This window comes from Triplophysa dalaica, chromosome 17 (genome assembly GCF_015846415.1).
Source record: "Triplophysa dalaica isolate WHDGS20190420 chromosome 17, ASM1584641v1, whole genome shotgun sequence".
NCBI classification, from domain to species: Eukaryota; Metazoa; Chordata; class Actinopteri; order Cypriniformes; family Nemacheilidae; genus Triplophysa; species Triplophysa dalaica.
The window spans coordinates 1,464,292-1,478,084 of record NC_079558.1 but is presented as its reverse complement, the minus strand read 5'-3'; the positions used below and the strand labels follow the sequence as shown (position 1 = coordinate 1,478,084).

The window sequence follows — 13,793 nt, the reverse complement described above, 5'->3', positions numbered from 1 at the left end:
ACCAAAAAAATGTAATTTACATCAGTTATCATATGAAATAACTTTCTCAGAGCAGGACTAAATAAAAAATAAATCTTAGTTTAGTCCTCTAGTTTTTCCCCAAATCTTAAGCTTTTTCCATATTCTGCAAGGGTTGTGTAAACGTTTTCTGCAGCGCTGTATGGTTCAATACTAAGTTTATTTATAATCGTATAGAAATACATTATTAGAAAAATACTGATTATTAGAAATATTGACAAAAGGTTCTTTGGGGCAACAAAAATGGTTGGATGGCATTGCTGTGAATTTATTTTTTTAATATAAATAGAATATTGTCTCATCCTCAAATATCCCGTTTATTTCTACTCAATTAAATAATTTAGGAAAATGCAATAATCCATACATTTAATAAAAAAGAATGAAAACATGGCTGGATGGAGATCTCCTCACATTGGGGAATTTTACAGTATATAGACGTTTCATAGGATGCACGTGTCTGGCCGGAAGTTAACTTACAGTCTGTGTTTGTGTAACAATTTATTTTATATCAAATTTAGATTCATATTAATGTATGTATATCAATTGTATTGTATCAAATTGAAACTACAGTTTCTTTGCAGCGGTCTACCAGAAGTTAAGTTTGGGTCACATAACGCTTGTTTATATTGTTGCCGCCGAAACGGTCTATAAAACAAGCAATGTCATAGTTCTTTTCAAATGCATGTCTGACAAAAACACATTTCATTCAGAGTCTGAGTATGTTTGTGTTCAGATGATGTGTGAGACTGTGTGCGCTGGCGTTTCCTTTCAGACATTAAACAGACATTATAAGATCATATTTCCACAGAGACCCTCAATGTTTCCTGTACCCTGTTTGTGTCCGTGTCTTGGCACTGGTTAAATGTTCCTTCCTGTCATGCAGATACTGATGTTTGTTTGGACACGTGTGTTTATACTAAAGGAAACCGGGTGTTTGTGTTGCTGTGTATCTCCTGTGGATCCACGTAGCTCCAAATATCCTGTAGAGGACACACCCATCAGATGCAATACGGTGTAAAGTATTTCCCAAACTCATTCTAAAAAATCTGTTTGTGGGTTTCTAGGGTACAAGCGATTTCTGTGTTTCACCTGACAAGTTTCTGATGAACCAGACGAAAGATGTTATCAGCTCAGGTGAGTAGATATTTTGTCCTTGCTCTAATAGTTTATTATAAACAACTTAAAACATCCAAAGTAATAAATGAGTGCGTATATTATAAATAAATCGAAATTCTTTTCTTTCTAGACATTGTGCACTATTACCTGTACTGCAGCCAGACCCTCCCCAACCCATTTCAGCAGGTACTATGGTTAATAGACACAATCACACAATTGCAATTCATACTAATTATTTCTCTGAGCTTGTCACAATGTATTATGGGATTGCTCTCTTTGCGAATGATATCATTTTTCCGTGCACCTATGCCCGTGTAGGCAGCATTTTCTCAGATCTGCAACTGAGCCAGTACGAACAGGTTCTCGATTCCCATCTGTGTCACTTACTGCATCTGATTTATTGATCTTGCAGTCCTGCGACTCTCTATCCCAGAGTCTGTCTCTCTCACTTCATCTGTCTAGGCGCGTCTCTCAGGGATTTTAGGTCAGGCAGTGAAAGACCAGTGTCCAACATCACTGCTCGGTTCACTTCAGTTATATTTGCCGTTTCAGAGTAACTGTAGACACCTTTTTCAGGATCAATACAATCTGTACTGAAGAAGAGAAACAGAGATGATCAAACAACAGCTTAGACGCACAACCTTTACACACACACGGATACACAATGTTTTTGTCATTTCAATTTTTCTGATTTGTCTATCCGTCTATCTTTGCCCATTCCCTAATGCAAGTAGTAAAAACGTATTTTTTAAATGAAGTCAAAACCAAAAATCAGCAGCTTGCAAAAACAACCTACAACGTAAAGTCGTGCAATATTACACAACAATTCACACTAGAACCCCTTTTCTATTCATATTCCTTGGTCCCATCTTGGTTTAATTTCTCATCACTGTGTATTCGGTCTCGCTTGTGTCTCTTAATCTCTCGTTCTGTCACTCAGACGTGTTTGTTTAGTTGAATGGCTCTTCCTTGTTTCATGTGTTCTTGTTCTTTCGGTGTGTTCTGAGTGAATCGCGCCATTAAACACAATCTCTCCAAACCAACACAAGAAGAGAAATTACTCATTCAGAGTTGATTATATAAATCATCAGGTTTAGAATAATTATGTGCTTATTGTGAATCTCACAAAGAAACATCCGGGTCTGTTTCCATTATATTCAGTAGCGTTTTTTGCTTTGTTACAAATTCAAAATGGACTAGATGGCACATTCTATCGTTTTTTATTTATTCATTTGTGTTTATGAAATGTACCTGTCTATTATTTTCACGCATGTTATCCTTAAACTATTATAAATCATCATGTCAGTCAGTCTGTGCTGTGTGGTTCGTGTGTGGATGGTGTAGTTGCTCTCTCTTCTGGTAAAGAGTGGTACTGCACATCAGTCCATTTTGCATTGAACCTGTTTTGTGAACACTGCACAACCTTTGTGCTCTGATAACCCTTAAACAAAAGGAACTGATCCTGAATCAGTTTGTCTTGCAGTCCCTGACCGTCTTCCAGAGATCCCTGACCACCATGCAGATGCAGATTCAGGGTCTTCTACAGTTTGCTGTGCCTCTGTTCCCCACAGCAGAGGTGAGAGTACACTTGAATCGTTGATTATTGATTTTATCTATGAATTATAATAATACAGATTTAAATGAATGTCATGAAAATACATCAAGGTCAAAAATACTTGGTATACTTCAAAAATATACTTTAAAAACGGGAATTTGTTCATGACTTACAGTTTGCATGTCCTCAATTTTTTCCTTGTTTCATATGACTGCAAATACAGTGATTCTGGGATAATTTCTTTCTTTTTAAGTTTTGTGATTTTTGTTGTCAGTCAATAGCTGTTGTTTATGGTTGTTGTTTCAGAGGGATTTACTGAACATTCAGCATCTGTTGAATAATTCAGAGGCCAGTTTACACCAGCTCACCGCCCTGCTGGACTGCAGGGGACTCAATAAGGTTGTGATGGCATACATACACACATATCAGTCTGTATCTAAATGAAGCTTCGAGCTTACTGAGATTGCTCTTATTGATACCAAATCTCATCTGGAATGTTAAAATGTGCTATTGTGTGTTTGTTTGCAGGACTACCTGGATGCTCTCATGGGTGTGTGTTATGATGGTGTGGAGGGTTTACTGTATCTGAGTCTCTTCTCTCTTCTGGCTGCTACAGCGTTCTCCATCATGCTGTGTGCGATCCCGAGAGCATGGCGGCAGATCGCCAACAGGTGCATGCACAGACACACGCAGCGTTGAATTGCATTTGATCACATTGACTTTGGGCTAATTAAGTCTATTTAGGCATAACAAAAATATTTAGAATATTTGTGGTTTGGTTGGGAATTATGAGCAGGTGTGTAAAGTGTAGCTGCAGTTAAACTCTATAGGAATATTCTTTCATCATTTAAGCACCCTCGCGTCATACAAAACCTGTATATGACTCTTTCTTCGGTGGGACAGAAGATATTTTGAGAAACGTCTCTCTAGTTTTGTGTCCGTACAATGGATGTCAACCTTCATCAAAATATCTTCTGTTGTGTTCTGAAGTAGGACGTTTGGAATGACTTGTGGGCCATTAAATTACGAAATAATTTTGGGGTGAACAATCCCTTTCCTCTATTTGCTTTTTTTAGCCATTGTAAACCAACATAACGTCACTGTTTCATCCCACACAGAGAAAGAGATTATGATGATATGGATGATGGGGACCCGTTCAACCCTCAGAGCCGACGAATGACGACGTCGCATCCGGTCAACATGCACAGTTTTGGTAGCTACAGTAGTAGCATGGGCAGCCAGACCAGTCTGCACCCCCCGACACAGACCGTCTCCAACGCGCCCCTCACAGAGTACATGTAAGAAACACTCACATCTTCAACTTAATGTTTCTGTATATTGTTCAAATAGATATTTTCAAATGTATAGTTTTCTTACCATTTAAGTTTCTCATTTTTCACCGTTTTGTCTTTCAGGAACCAGACTGCGCTGTTTGGTGGAAACCCGCGCTATGAAAATGTGCCTCTCATCGGGAGAGGATCTCCTCCTCCTTCGGTGCGTTGGGTTCCAGGGGTCTACCCTTTTTCATGACCACACACACACTATCACAATGACACACTCCAAAGACTTAGAATTATTCACACTATATATTCAGTTCCTTCAAAGAGTAGTGTTTGGTTTTGGAACCTTAATCAAAATCTAATCTTAATCTTCTGTGAATCATCATTTTGAGTGACATCTGCTAGTCAACTTTGGAACACCCACAAGCTATGAAAACACATTATGCACTTAGATAACAACAGCCTTTGTATTTGGTAAGCAAAACGGGTCAATTTTGATTATTATTTACTGACTTCATAACTATTTATTTTAGCCAGAATTCCTCTATTTGTCCCTTTATAGCTTTTCTGCTATCTTCTGCTAATAGCTTCTTTTGCGTTTTTCTTTGTTTGTTCGTATGTTTCTCTGTTTGTACGTTTCTGTTCTTTTTGTTCTCTTTGAACCGAAATAAAATTTGTTTTTGGAGCTTTACTCACAGCCATATAGAAACAGCGTAAGTTATCTTATGATATTACTGTATGCCCCAATCCTTCTGTTCTATAATCCTCCCCCTAGTTTTTATTTCACCTCTTGTTTTTCTTTCTGTGCGTTTAAATAAATGATGTGTGGGATGTTTTCCCTGTTTACTCCCGGCATGGATCCATGGACACACCCATACGTTGTATGTTAATACACTTGTACTGTATACCTCCTATTGGTGAGAGGTCTGATATAATTTGTAATGATATATTTAGTGTTTTCTGACCACCATGCTTTGATTCGCCCTGTCCTCATGTGTGCCATACCTACAGTAGACAAAAAGAGGAAAAAATTATATTTGTCATTTCTTACCCCTTTCTCTTATATATTTTTTTAAATAGTTAAGCTTCATGATCAACATATAAAAATGTAAACAAAGCTTCATTTTCATTTCACTTGATTCTTGTTTGACTGAATGCTCTAAATGGTGCCAGTCTGTGATTCTGCTCATATGTTCTTCACAGTATTCTCCGACCATGAGAGCCACCTATCTCTCCATGACTGAGGACCAGATCAGACACTTCGGGGAGGATTTCCGGGCATAGAACGGATCTCCGTCCCTCTGTCATACACATGTTTGCCCTGGCGTGATTCGGTAACATGGACGCACAGAGAACTGTAATGCCAGCATGCGTGCGCTCCCCTTATTGTGTTTTACTGTATCTGACTCGCCGAACTACAGTATGAGAGAAGAACAGCATTTTAGGAGCACTGATTGTGTGTGTGTGTGTGTGTGTTTTTATGTGTTTGCAATGCATTTTCACTAATCCTGATGGTGCGGTGCATCTACTGACACGTTACTGTGAGGTGCTGAAATAACTCGTTTTGTTTGTACGTTTATATTATGTACGTCTCAGTCAGGTAGGACGTTGGTCCTCCTTATAGAGCTGTTTAGACATGAAGTCAATGTGTAGACAAACCTGTTACTTACACCGTCATGCCTGGGATATACAGTCATAATTCTAATGTGAATGTGATGCATGTTAATGTTGTAGACCAAGACGTGAAGTTTTCGGTAACCACAAATTTAACTTCTCATTATCTTCTGGATTATTAGACAACGGCCTAAACAGCTCTATTGCCTTCACAACAAAAAAATATATTTTGCCATAGAAAATCGAACACATCTTTACCTAATACATAACCTAAAAAAGGTTAATCATTTGTTATAAAAAAAATGTAAATAAATGTATCATTATGGACCTTGCTGAATATTCTGGAACATCTGGATGTCAATGGTGACACAGTATGTTTGCGTGTTACTTTTCTAAGCGATTGTTGCTCATGAAAAGTCCTTTTATGCTGTATTGGTTACTGTGCAGAATGAACTTTCTGGATATGTCATCATTTTTTATGATGGACGACTGTACAGATAATAATGTACCTGTATTTTATCAATTTATTTTGAGTGAAACCTTTCTCTCCCACACCCCGAATGTTTTACGTGCCCATGAATGAAAGCATGTTTTGTGTCTCTTAAAGATCCCTTGACTTTACACGACAGCTTTCTTTTTTATGTGTTTAAATATGTGTTGCTGTTGAAACAAGGGGGTCGTATCAATACGATTTATTTCCTGTCAAAACCTCAATTCACACTTTTCAGTCAGAGTACGCTAGTGTCAGACATTCTACAACATAAAACATTTTATACAATTCATTTTACACTCACACAATAAAAGGTATTCCTCCAGATGTCTTTAAGGTGTCAAATTTAAAGCCACAAGGTCACATCAAGATTCACAGGTTCTTTAAACCCTTTATTTGGATTTCTCATCTATTTTGTGTTGTTTTTATGAAAGGCCGGGATTGGGCATGGAAAAAATATATTGTCATGTAGGCATTTTAAAGTACAATCTGATGACTGGGAGTTTAAAATGACCCTTGAAGTGTTTTGCGTGTTCAAGTGATACCAACCTCATTTCCCGTATGTCTTAATGACAAACCTCTTTAATGTCTAGACGAGCACACTGAGCCAATTACTCTCCATGTTGCAAATGTTTGTCTAATAGCAGAATATACACTTTGTAATAACCTGACCAGCTGTAAATACTGTAACTTGTATGATAACAGATTTTGTGTAATTTAACTTTTTTGGGGTGCCAAAGTATCTTGTTTGATGATGAAATCAGCTACTTGGACAGAAAAGCAATGTGTCATCATTTGGATTTAATGTGGAATTCGAAATGTCTTACAATTACAAAAGTGGTCCATGGTAGCATCAATCTTGTTTATTGCCTAGTTAGACTGTTTTTAAATACAGTTTTCAAACGTATTTTTAATACATGGGATGCATGGGCAGTACTGATTTAAAGACATTAAGGGGTGCTTGATTTCCGTCTAATTTAGAAGACAGAAACCTGGTGATTAAAACAACTGAATTGAGCCTTTGTGAGAAAGATTTGTTACACTATTCATTATATTGAACACTTGTAATTCCTTTTAGCACAGAAACTGAAAGTAAACAAAAAATAACAAGTGGAACTTTAATTTTACTCGTCTTTATTCCTAAAAGCACATTTTTTTGTAGCATTTTTACAGGAGGTCTCAAGTTTATTTTCCATAAGCAGCAGTAATTTGGCGCCCTCTGTCGGTTGTATTGTCGAACTGTTGCAGTAGCCTACCTGAGCAAACCAAACAAGGTTTATTGATCTTAAGTAATACTCTAATTTTCTGAGACACTGAATTTTGGGTTTTCGTTATCTGTAAGCCATAATCAGCAATTTCAAGAAATAAAGGCTTGAAATATTTCACTCTGTAATGAATCTTTATAATATATTGACCATTTTCATGATATTCAACATTTTTTTATGTACCTTAATTTATTCTCGATAACGAAACACCATTAAAACCATATTTATACCATCTTTACACTAAATAGAATTAAGATGCAACGTTAAATATTTTATATACAGCAGTTAGCATAGTTAAAATTAGCGTTAGCATTTTTTCCCACGTTTTTTCCATCAGTATAATTATATCAATCATGACTTTTTCGTTTATAATATACAACGTTGTATTTCATTTTTTAAGGAAAAGTTAGAGACAGTTTAATATAAATATAACATTTTGACAATAAAAGTAAGATTTTGGCACGTTCCCAAACGTGCGACGTCACGTGCGCCGCTGTTGCTAGGATACGGTAAACTCACCCTGTGAGCTAAACACGTAAACGGATCGAAACACGAAATCAGGTAAGAAATTAAAATGTCATTTTAAAGAGATAAAGAGCTAAACAGTTTATTGTGTGTCTGTAAAATACGTGCCTTAATATGTTACGCTTGTTTAGTTTAGTTTATAGCTTAATTTACAGCTCTTTTAACTGCTCACGTCTATGACAATGTGTCTGTTTTAAAGACCTTATTGATATGTATGGGATGTCCTTTGGTTATAAATGATACAAAAATAACTTAGTGTATTTAAACAGCAAATCTAAAGGTGTACAATTCTACATAAATCACTGTATAACCATTAAACAAAAAATTACATAATAGTTGTTGTTGTTTTTGGTTACAGCAAAAAAATTGTTTAATTTTCCATTCAAGTGTGTATTTTTTTTTTTGTCTCTGTTCTTTTATTGACCCTACGTTGTCTGCACCTTCTTCTCACAATTGTGCTAATCTAAAGCTTTCAACATGGAGATTGTGTATGTCTACACAAAAAAGCGCAGTGAGTTTGGCCGCCAGTGTAACTTTTCAGACAGACCTGCCGAGCTGCATGTGGACATCCTGCCTGATCCTTCCCTGGCTGCCAACTTCATAGTGAGAGATCCATGTGATGTAGCCATACAGTGTGCCCAGGACACGTCTGAACATGAGGTGAGCTAGCCATTCGACACAGGCAAAAATATATTTATGTGTAACGTTAATATGCCACGTGTATATAACTCGGGCTGTTCAGGTCAACACAGAGCGCTTTGAATCCGAATCAAAAGGAATAAACCATGTGGAGGGTGGATGGCACAAAGATCTCAACCCAGAGGACATGGAGGCGACCATCCGCTACAGGAAGAAAGTGGAGAAAGATGAGCACTATCAGAACACCATTTTGCAGATTGCTAGTGTGAGTCTTTTTTTACACTAGGAGTATTTTACACTAGGAGTGAGCGATGATTCATAAATTGACTTTGATTCTTGTATCTCGTCCTTCTGTAGCTCATGGAACACTGTATCAAGCAGAACAACGCCATTGACATCTATCAGGAGTATTTTGAAGCCGAAGAGGTGTTTGAGGAATCAGACGAACCGCCGTTAGCTAAGACAATCAATGTCTTCAGGTGACAAAAGGACCAGCCGGGCAAAATAAAACATTAGGTTGTTTTGATATTATCAGCAAGAACCTTGTTGGGCTGGTCAATAGACAAATCAAATGTTATGTGTCCCAAACCTAACTTCCGGTAGACCTCCACAACGAAGCAATAACTGTTATGTAGTTTAAATTTAATTTAAAACAAATAATATACAATCAAATGTTAATAAATAATCAATTGTTATATTATAACCAAACATAGACCATAAGTTAGCTTCACGCCAGGCACGTGCATCTGATGAAACCGTCATTAAATATCTATTGAATCGTAGTGTTTGCCTGATTTGTGTCAATCCCTGCAATGTGGTTTTCTTTTAGAGACCCGAATGAAGTGAAGCGCACAGCCACCAGTTTGTCCTGGCACCCAGACGACAACCGCAAACTCGCTGTTGCCTACTCTTCACTGGAATTTCAAAAAGCTCCCAAAAACATGAGCTTTGACTCCTACATATGGGACATTGGTATAAAGTGCACAGCTTTCAAACACAGCTGTTAAGTGATACCTGTAGGGTCACATATTGATCTACCCAGCATTTTACTTATTTTCCACCTTTAGAAAACCCAAATAAACCCGAGATGACTCTGAAACCCGTATCTCCACTTGTTTGTCTGGAGTTCAACCCCAAAGATTCTCACATCCTCATTGGGGGAGGCTATAATGGACAGATTGGTGAGTTTCATCTCCGGACCCCGGAGGTTCTTTATGGATGTAGGATTTATCACCTGAGCTGGAATTTAATTGACTTGGAAAATTTCAGAACCTTCTGATGCAACTTCAGTGGTGTATTTAGTTTGGCTTGATTCAAATTAATAGTCCTTGTCTGAATGGCATGTGTTATGTAAGGCAGACATGGCTACTTTATTCAGCTCAGATGTGCTCAAGGTCTGTGGCTGGACTAAGGGACTTTGACATTGAATGCATAGAATTCAATTTTGCATTTAGTGTCTCATCATGACATCTCTAGATGCAAGAAATAAGCTAATTTATATTTGTGGCTGTGTACTTGTAAAATGTGTGTACTACCCCATGTCTTTGTTCTATTTACAGCTTATTGGGACACACGCAAAGGGAGCCAGCATGTAGAGATGTCTGCTGTCGAGCATAGCCACAGAGATCCTGTCTACAAGGTCGTCTGGCTACAGTCGAAAACAGGCATGGACACATTTTCCGCTTCTACAGATGGTCAGGTCCGTTCGCAATAACACAACAGCCAAAACATGAGTCGTGAAGGTGTCACCAAACTGAAACTTCCAAAATGTGTTTGAATCACATTATTAAAAACTGAAAGATACTCTAACATGACATCAGGTTTTGTGGTGGGACATTCGAAAGATGAACGAGCCCACAGAAAGACTGGTGCTGGACCCCAGTAAGAAGGGTAACCTTGACAATGCTCTTGGTGCCATCTCGCTGGAGTTTGAGACCACTATGGTAAGCGTTCTTCCTGTTTTCCTCTCATTTCTTGGCTCATAGCATTAGCTCTTTTCTGAGAACTTAGATCTCTGTTGTTTGTGATTTCACAAGCCCACTAAGTTCATGGTAGGCACAGAGCAAGGCCTTGTAGTGTCTTGCAATCGCAAAGCAAAAACTCCAGCGGAAAAGATCGTGTGCACATACGGCGGACACCACGGCCCCATTTACACTCTCCAACGGAACCCCTTCTTTCCTAAGAACTTTCTGACCGTGGGTGACTGGACCGCTCGCATCTGGTCGGAAGACATCAAAGAGTCCTCCATCATGTCGACAAAGTAAGAACCTCTGTGAATCTCTATTCCAAGTTTCTACTATATTTTAAAGGTCCAGTGGACGACATTTGTCGTCACGTTTTCGCTTCTTTGCCATAGGAGCACGTATTTACGAAACGCACTCTGTAGAGCAGTTTGTCCGTATAGGGCTACAGTAAAAACAACATGGCCAATTCTATGTAAGGGGACTTGCGGTGTATGTAGATAGAAATAGCTCATTCTAAGGTAATAAAAACACAATGCTTCATTATGTAAGGTCTTTATACACCTCTGAAGACATAGTTATGTATTATATCGCATTTCTGTCAAAAGATCCTCCAAAAAAGCACCGGACCTTTACGTTTCTATTCTTCTTAAGTTTGTTAAAGAGTGTTAGATCAGCTGAGTTTGGGCTTCTTCATTGCATAGTAAATGCCACATTACTGTTGTGTTTCTGATGGATTTCTTCAGGTATCATATGGCCTATCTGTTAGATGGCTGCTGGAGTCCAGTGAGACCCTCAGTCTTCTTTACAGTAAAGATGGACGGGACACTGGACACGTGGGACATCCTTTTTAAACAGAACAACCCCACTCTCAGTGTCAAAGTGGGTCCCAAATATCTCATAAATAATATTTAAAAAATGATCACATAAAGCTTGATTCTGATTGGACGCTGCATTCTCAGTTTTTTTAACAATGAGCAAAGAACTGTATAGTTTTCTCATAAAGTACATCCTTTCAAATGAATACGTGAATGTTTTTGTTAAAGGGATACTTCGCCCAAAAATGCAGATTCTGTCATCTTTTACTCACCTTTAGGTTTTTTCCAAACCTGTACACATTTCTTTGTTTTGCTGAACACACAGGAAGAAATTTGGAAGAATGTTAGATCTCACCCACCATTTACTGCAAAAGTAGCGAAAAAAGATACTATGATTTGACAGTCTTCCAGGTATCTTCCTGTATGTTCAGCAGAACAAATATATTTATACAGGTCTGGAACAATCTGAGGGTGATTTTGTGTATATTTGGTTTTGCTCACAGGTTTGTGATGATGCGCTGTACAGCATCCGGGTGCAAGAGAACGGCCGTTTCCTGGGCTGCGGCTCTCAGCTGGGAACCGTGACAATGCTGGAGATTTCAGCAGGTCTGTGTACACTACAGAAGAATGAGAAAGCACTGGTCTCAGAGGTGAGACACAAACACATTCACATCATTCAACAACATTCACTCTTTAATATTTTAACGTGTAAATCAACAAAGGATAAAAAGAGTCAATGGCAGATAAATGATGTTTGCAGATGTTTGAACGGGAGACCAAGCGAGAGAAGATTCTGGAAGCCCGACACAGAGAGATGCGTCTGAAGGAACGCAGCCGATCCGAACAGATCAGAGAGGACGAAGTGAAAGAGGGTGACGGGGAGGAGACTGCGGAAGAGCTGATCGCCCGTGCAGAAAAAGAGTTCTTTGAGATTTTGGAAGCCGAGAAGAAGAACGAGAGTAATCAGGAGAAAGAAAATGATAAGGTCTGGGACAGGACTGATACTCCATACAGTATTTGTAAGGGTGACGTGAGAGAAACAGATGCTTGTTTGTATTTGTGTGTTTAATGGATGTTGTCATGTGTGTTTTTGAAAACAATAAAATGTCCTCCTTTTGTGGAGCTTTAACAGATTGAAGCTCATGTTGGGACCGTTGCTTCAATAAGATAAGGGTCCTGGGCTCTATATATAACATTGGTAAAATGTTCTATTGTGAAAGATAAAGAAAGAAGAATCAATAAGGCCTGCTGTGTCTACACCAGAATGCTTTGTGTTCTTCTGAGATTGAACAAGATCTGTTAGAACCTGCATGACCAGGGTTTACTGATCCAGTTTAACTTTAGCCTTTCCAACAACCAGAATGTTTGTTCTAATATTATTTCTGTTTTTGTCCCGTGCAGGAGAAAGACGTTTGTGACGAAAAAAACATCCAGAAGCATGAAACTAATGGTGTCACATCTTATGGAAGAAGAAAAAGTGTCATGTTGAATTAGGATGAGTCTAATAGTTGATTGGACCATGGAAAAGTGGGCGGCACTTATCAGACTGGAGCCAAAGTGTAGGGCAGGGGACTAACATGATGAATGTAACACAAAGAGACCCGATTTGTGTATTAAGAGAGTATGAAGGGTTAATATTATAGTCACTTTAATATAGGAAATTAATGCAACTGAAAACTGAATGTTTTCCATATGTTAATTATATATAATGTTTTTTATTAAATAAAATACATTTTCCTTTAAAAATTATCATTGTTATTATTAGTCCAATAATTTCAGTGTTATTTCAGATGTTTAAATAATCTTTCAGGGGCTTAAACTGCTTATTTTGTAAATGGAAACGTTTATATACTGTAGCTCTAATAGCTATTGATTTCTAGAAAATATAATCACATATTTGCTCCATCAATATTTTGATTTTAATAATTATTTTGATAATTAATACATTTTAATAATTACATCCGTCATTATACACATGACACACAATTCTTGAAAGGGGTCAATGATGTGACATGTTTGACAGACCAGATGAATATTAAATTAGAAATATTTTAAATTATACATTCATGTGATACATCTCAAGATTAAACTTTGTATGACATGAAGGCAAGATTACTCCAGAGTGTTAAATCATGGAAAATACCTACAGTGTATATTTACCTATGAAAAAAATTAAGAAACCATTCATTTCAAAAAGAGAGTTTCAACAAAATCAATCCTTAGAAATGACAAAAGTCATCCAACAGCAACACTGAGAGCATGAAGAGACACATGAAATCTGAAAAATATCCAAGGCATCACAAAAAGTATTTTTGAACCTTTCCTTATACATTAATAAATATTACTGTTGTTTTTGGTTAAAATTGAACATAAACTTGTTTTAGTTTTTGAGATCTGAAAAAAATACAGAGCGTCTTTATTTGACCTATTTCTCCTGTTTACATTTTCCAAAAAAATTGCAAATAAAAACAATATTTTTTTATAATTAGGAAAATATTGTTAGTTGTTCTAA

At 37.5% G+C, this 13,793-nt stretch overlaps 2 protein-coding genes across 6 annotated transcripts in view; both read left to right on the top strand.

Annotated features, from left to right (window-relative positions):
* The window catches only part of ttyh2 (tweety family member 2), a 45,622-nt gene extending 38,164 nt beyond the window's left edge, over positions 1–7,458 (top strand). For 2 of the 5 annotated variants that reach the window (XM_056771054.1, XM_056771059.1), the window contains 9 exons: positions 1,083–1,152; positions 1,265–1,320; positions 2,606–2,710; positions 2,996–3,088; positions 3,218–3,360; positions 3,808–3,987; positions 4,105–4,183; positions 4,656–4,682; positions 5,173–7,458. In XM_056771054.1, coding sequence (XP_056627032.1) covers positions 1,083–1,152; positions 1,265–1,320; positions 2,606–2,710; positions 2,996–3,088; positions 3,218–3,360; positions 3,808–3,987; positions 4,105–4,183; positions 4,656–4,682; positions 5,173–5,253 — 834 coding nt within the window. In that variant the 3' untranslated portion in view covers positions 5,254–7,458. The remainder of the gene's footprint in view (positions 1–1,082; positions 1,153–1,264; positions 1,321–2,605; positions 2,711–2,995; positions 3,089–3,217; positions 3,361–3,807; positions 3,988–4,104; positions 4,184–4,655; positions 4,683–5,172) is intronic. The other 3 variants (XM_056771055.1, XM_056771056.1, XM_056771057.1) reach the window with 3 other exon arrangements.
* Positions 7,459–7,796: 338 nt separating this feature from the next.
* dnai2b (dynein, axonemal, intermediate chain 2b) lies at positions 7,797–12,946 on the top strand. Its single transcript, XM_056771596.1, has 13 exons — positions 7,797–7,899; positions 8,333–8,523; positions 8,606–8,767; positions 8,860–8,981; positions 9,332–9,474; positions 9,570–9,683; positions 10,062–10,201; positions 10,323–10,445; positions 10,539–10,762; positions 11,210–11,345; positions 11,785–11,931; positions 12,042–12,266; positions 12,683–12,946. The coding sequence occupies exons 2-13, from the start codon at positions 8,341–8,343 to the stop codon at positions 12,773–12,775; spliced, it is 1,812 nt and encodes a 603-aa protein (XP_056627574.1). The 5' UTR covers positions 7,797–7,899; positions 8,333–8,340; the 3' UTR covers positions 12,776–12,946.
* Positions 12,947–13,793: the final 847 nt, after the last annotated feature.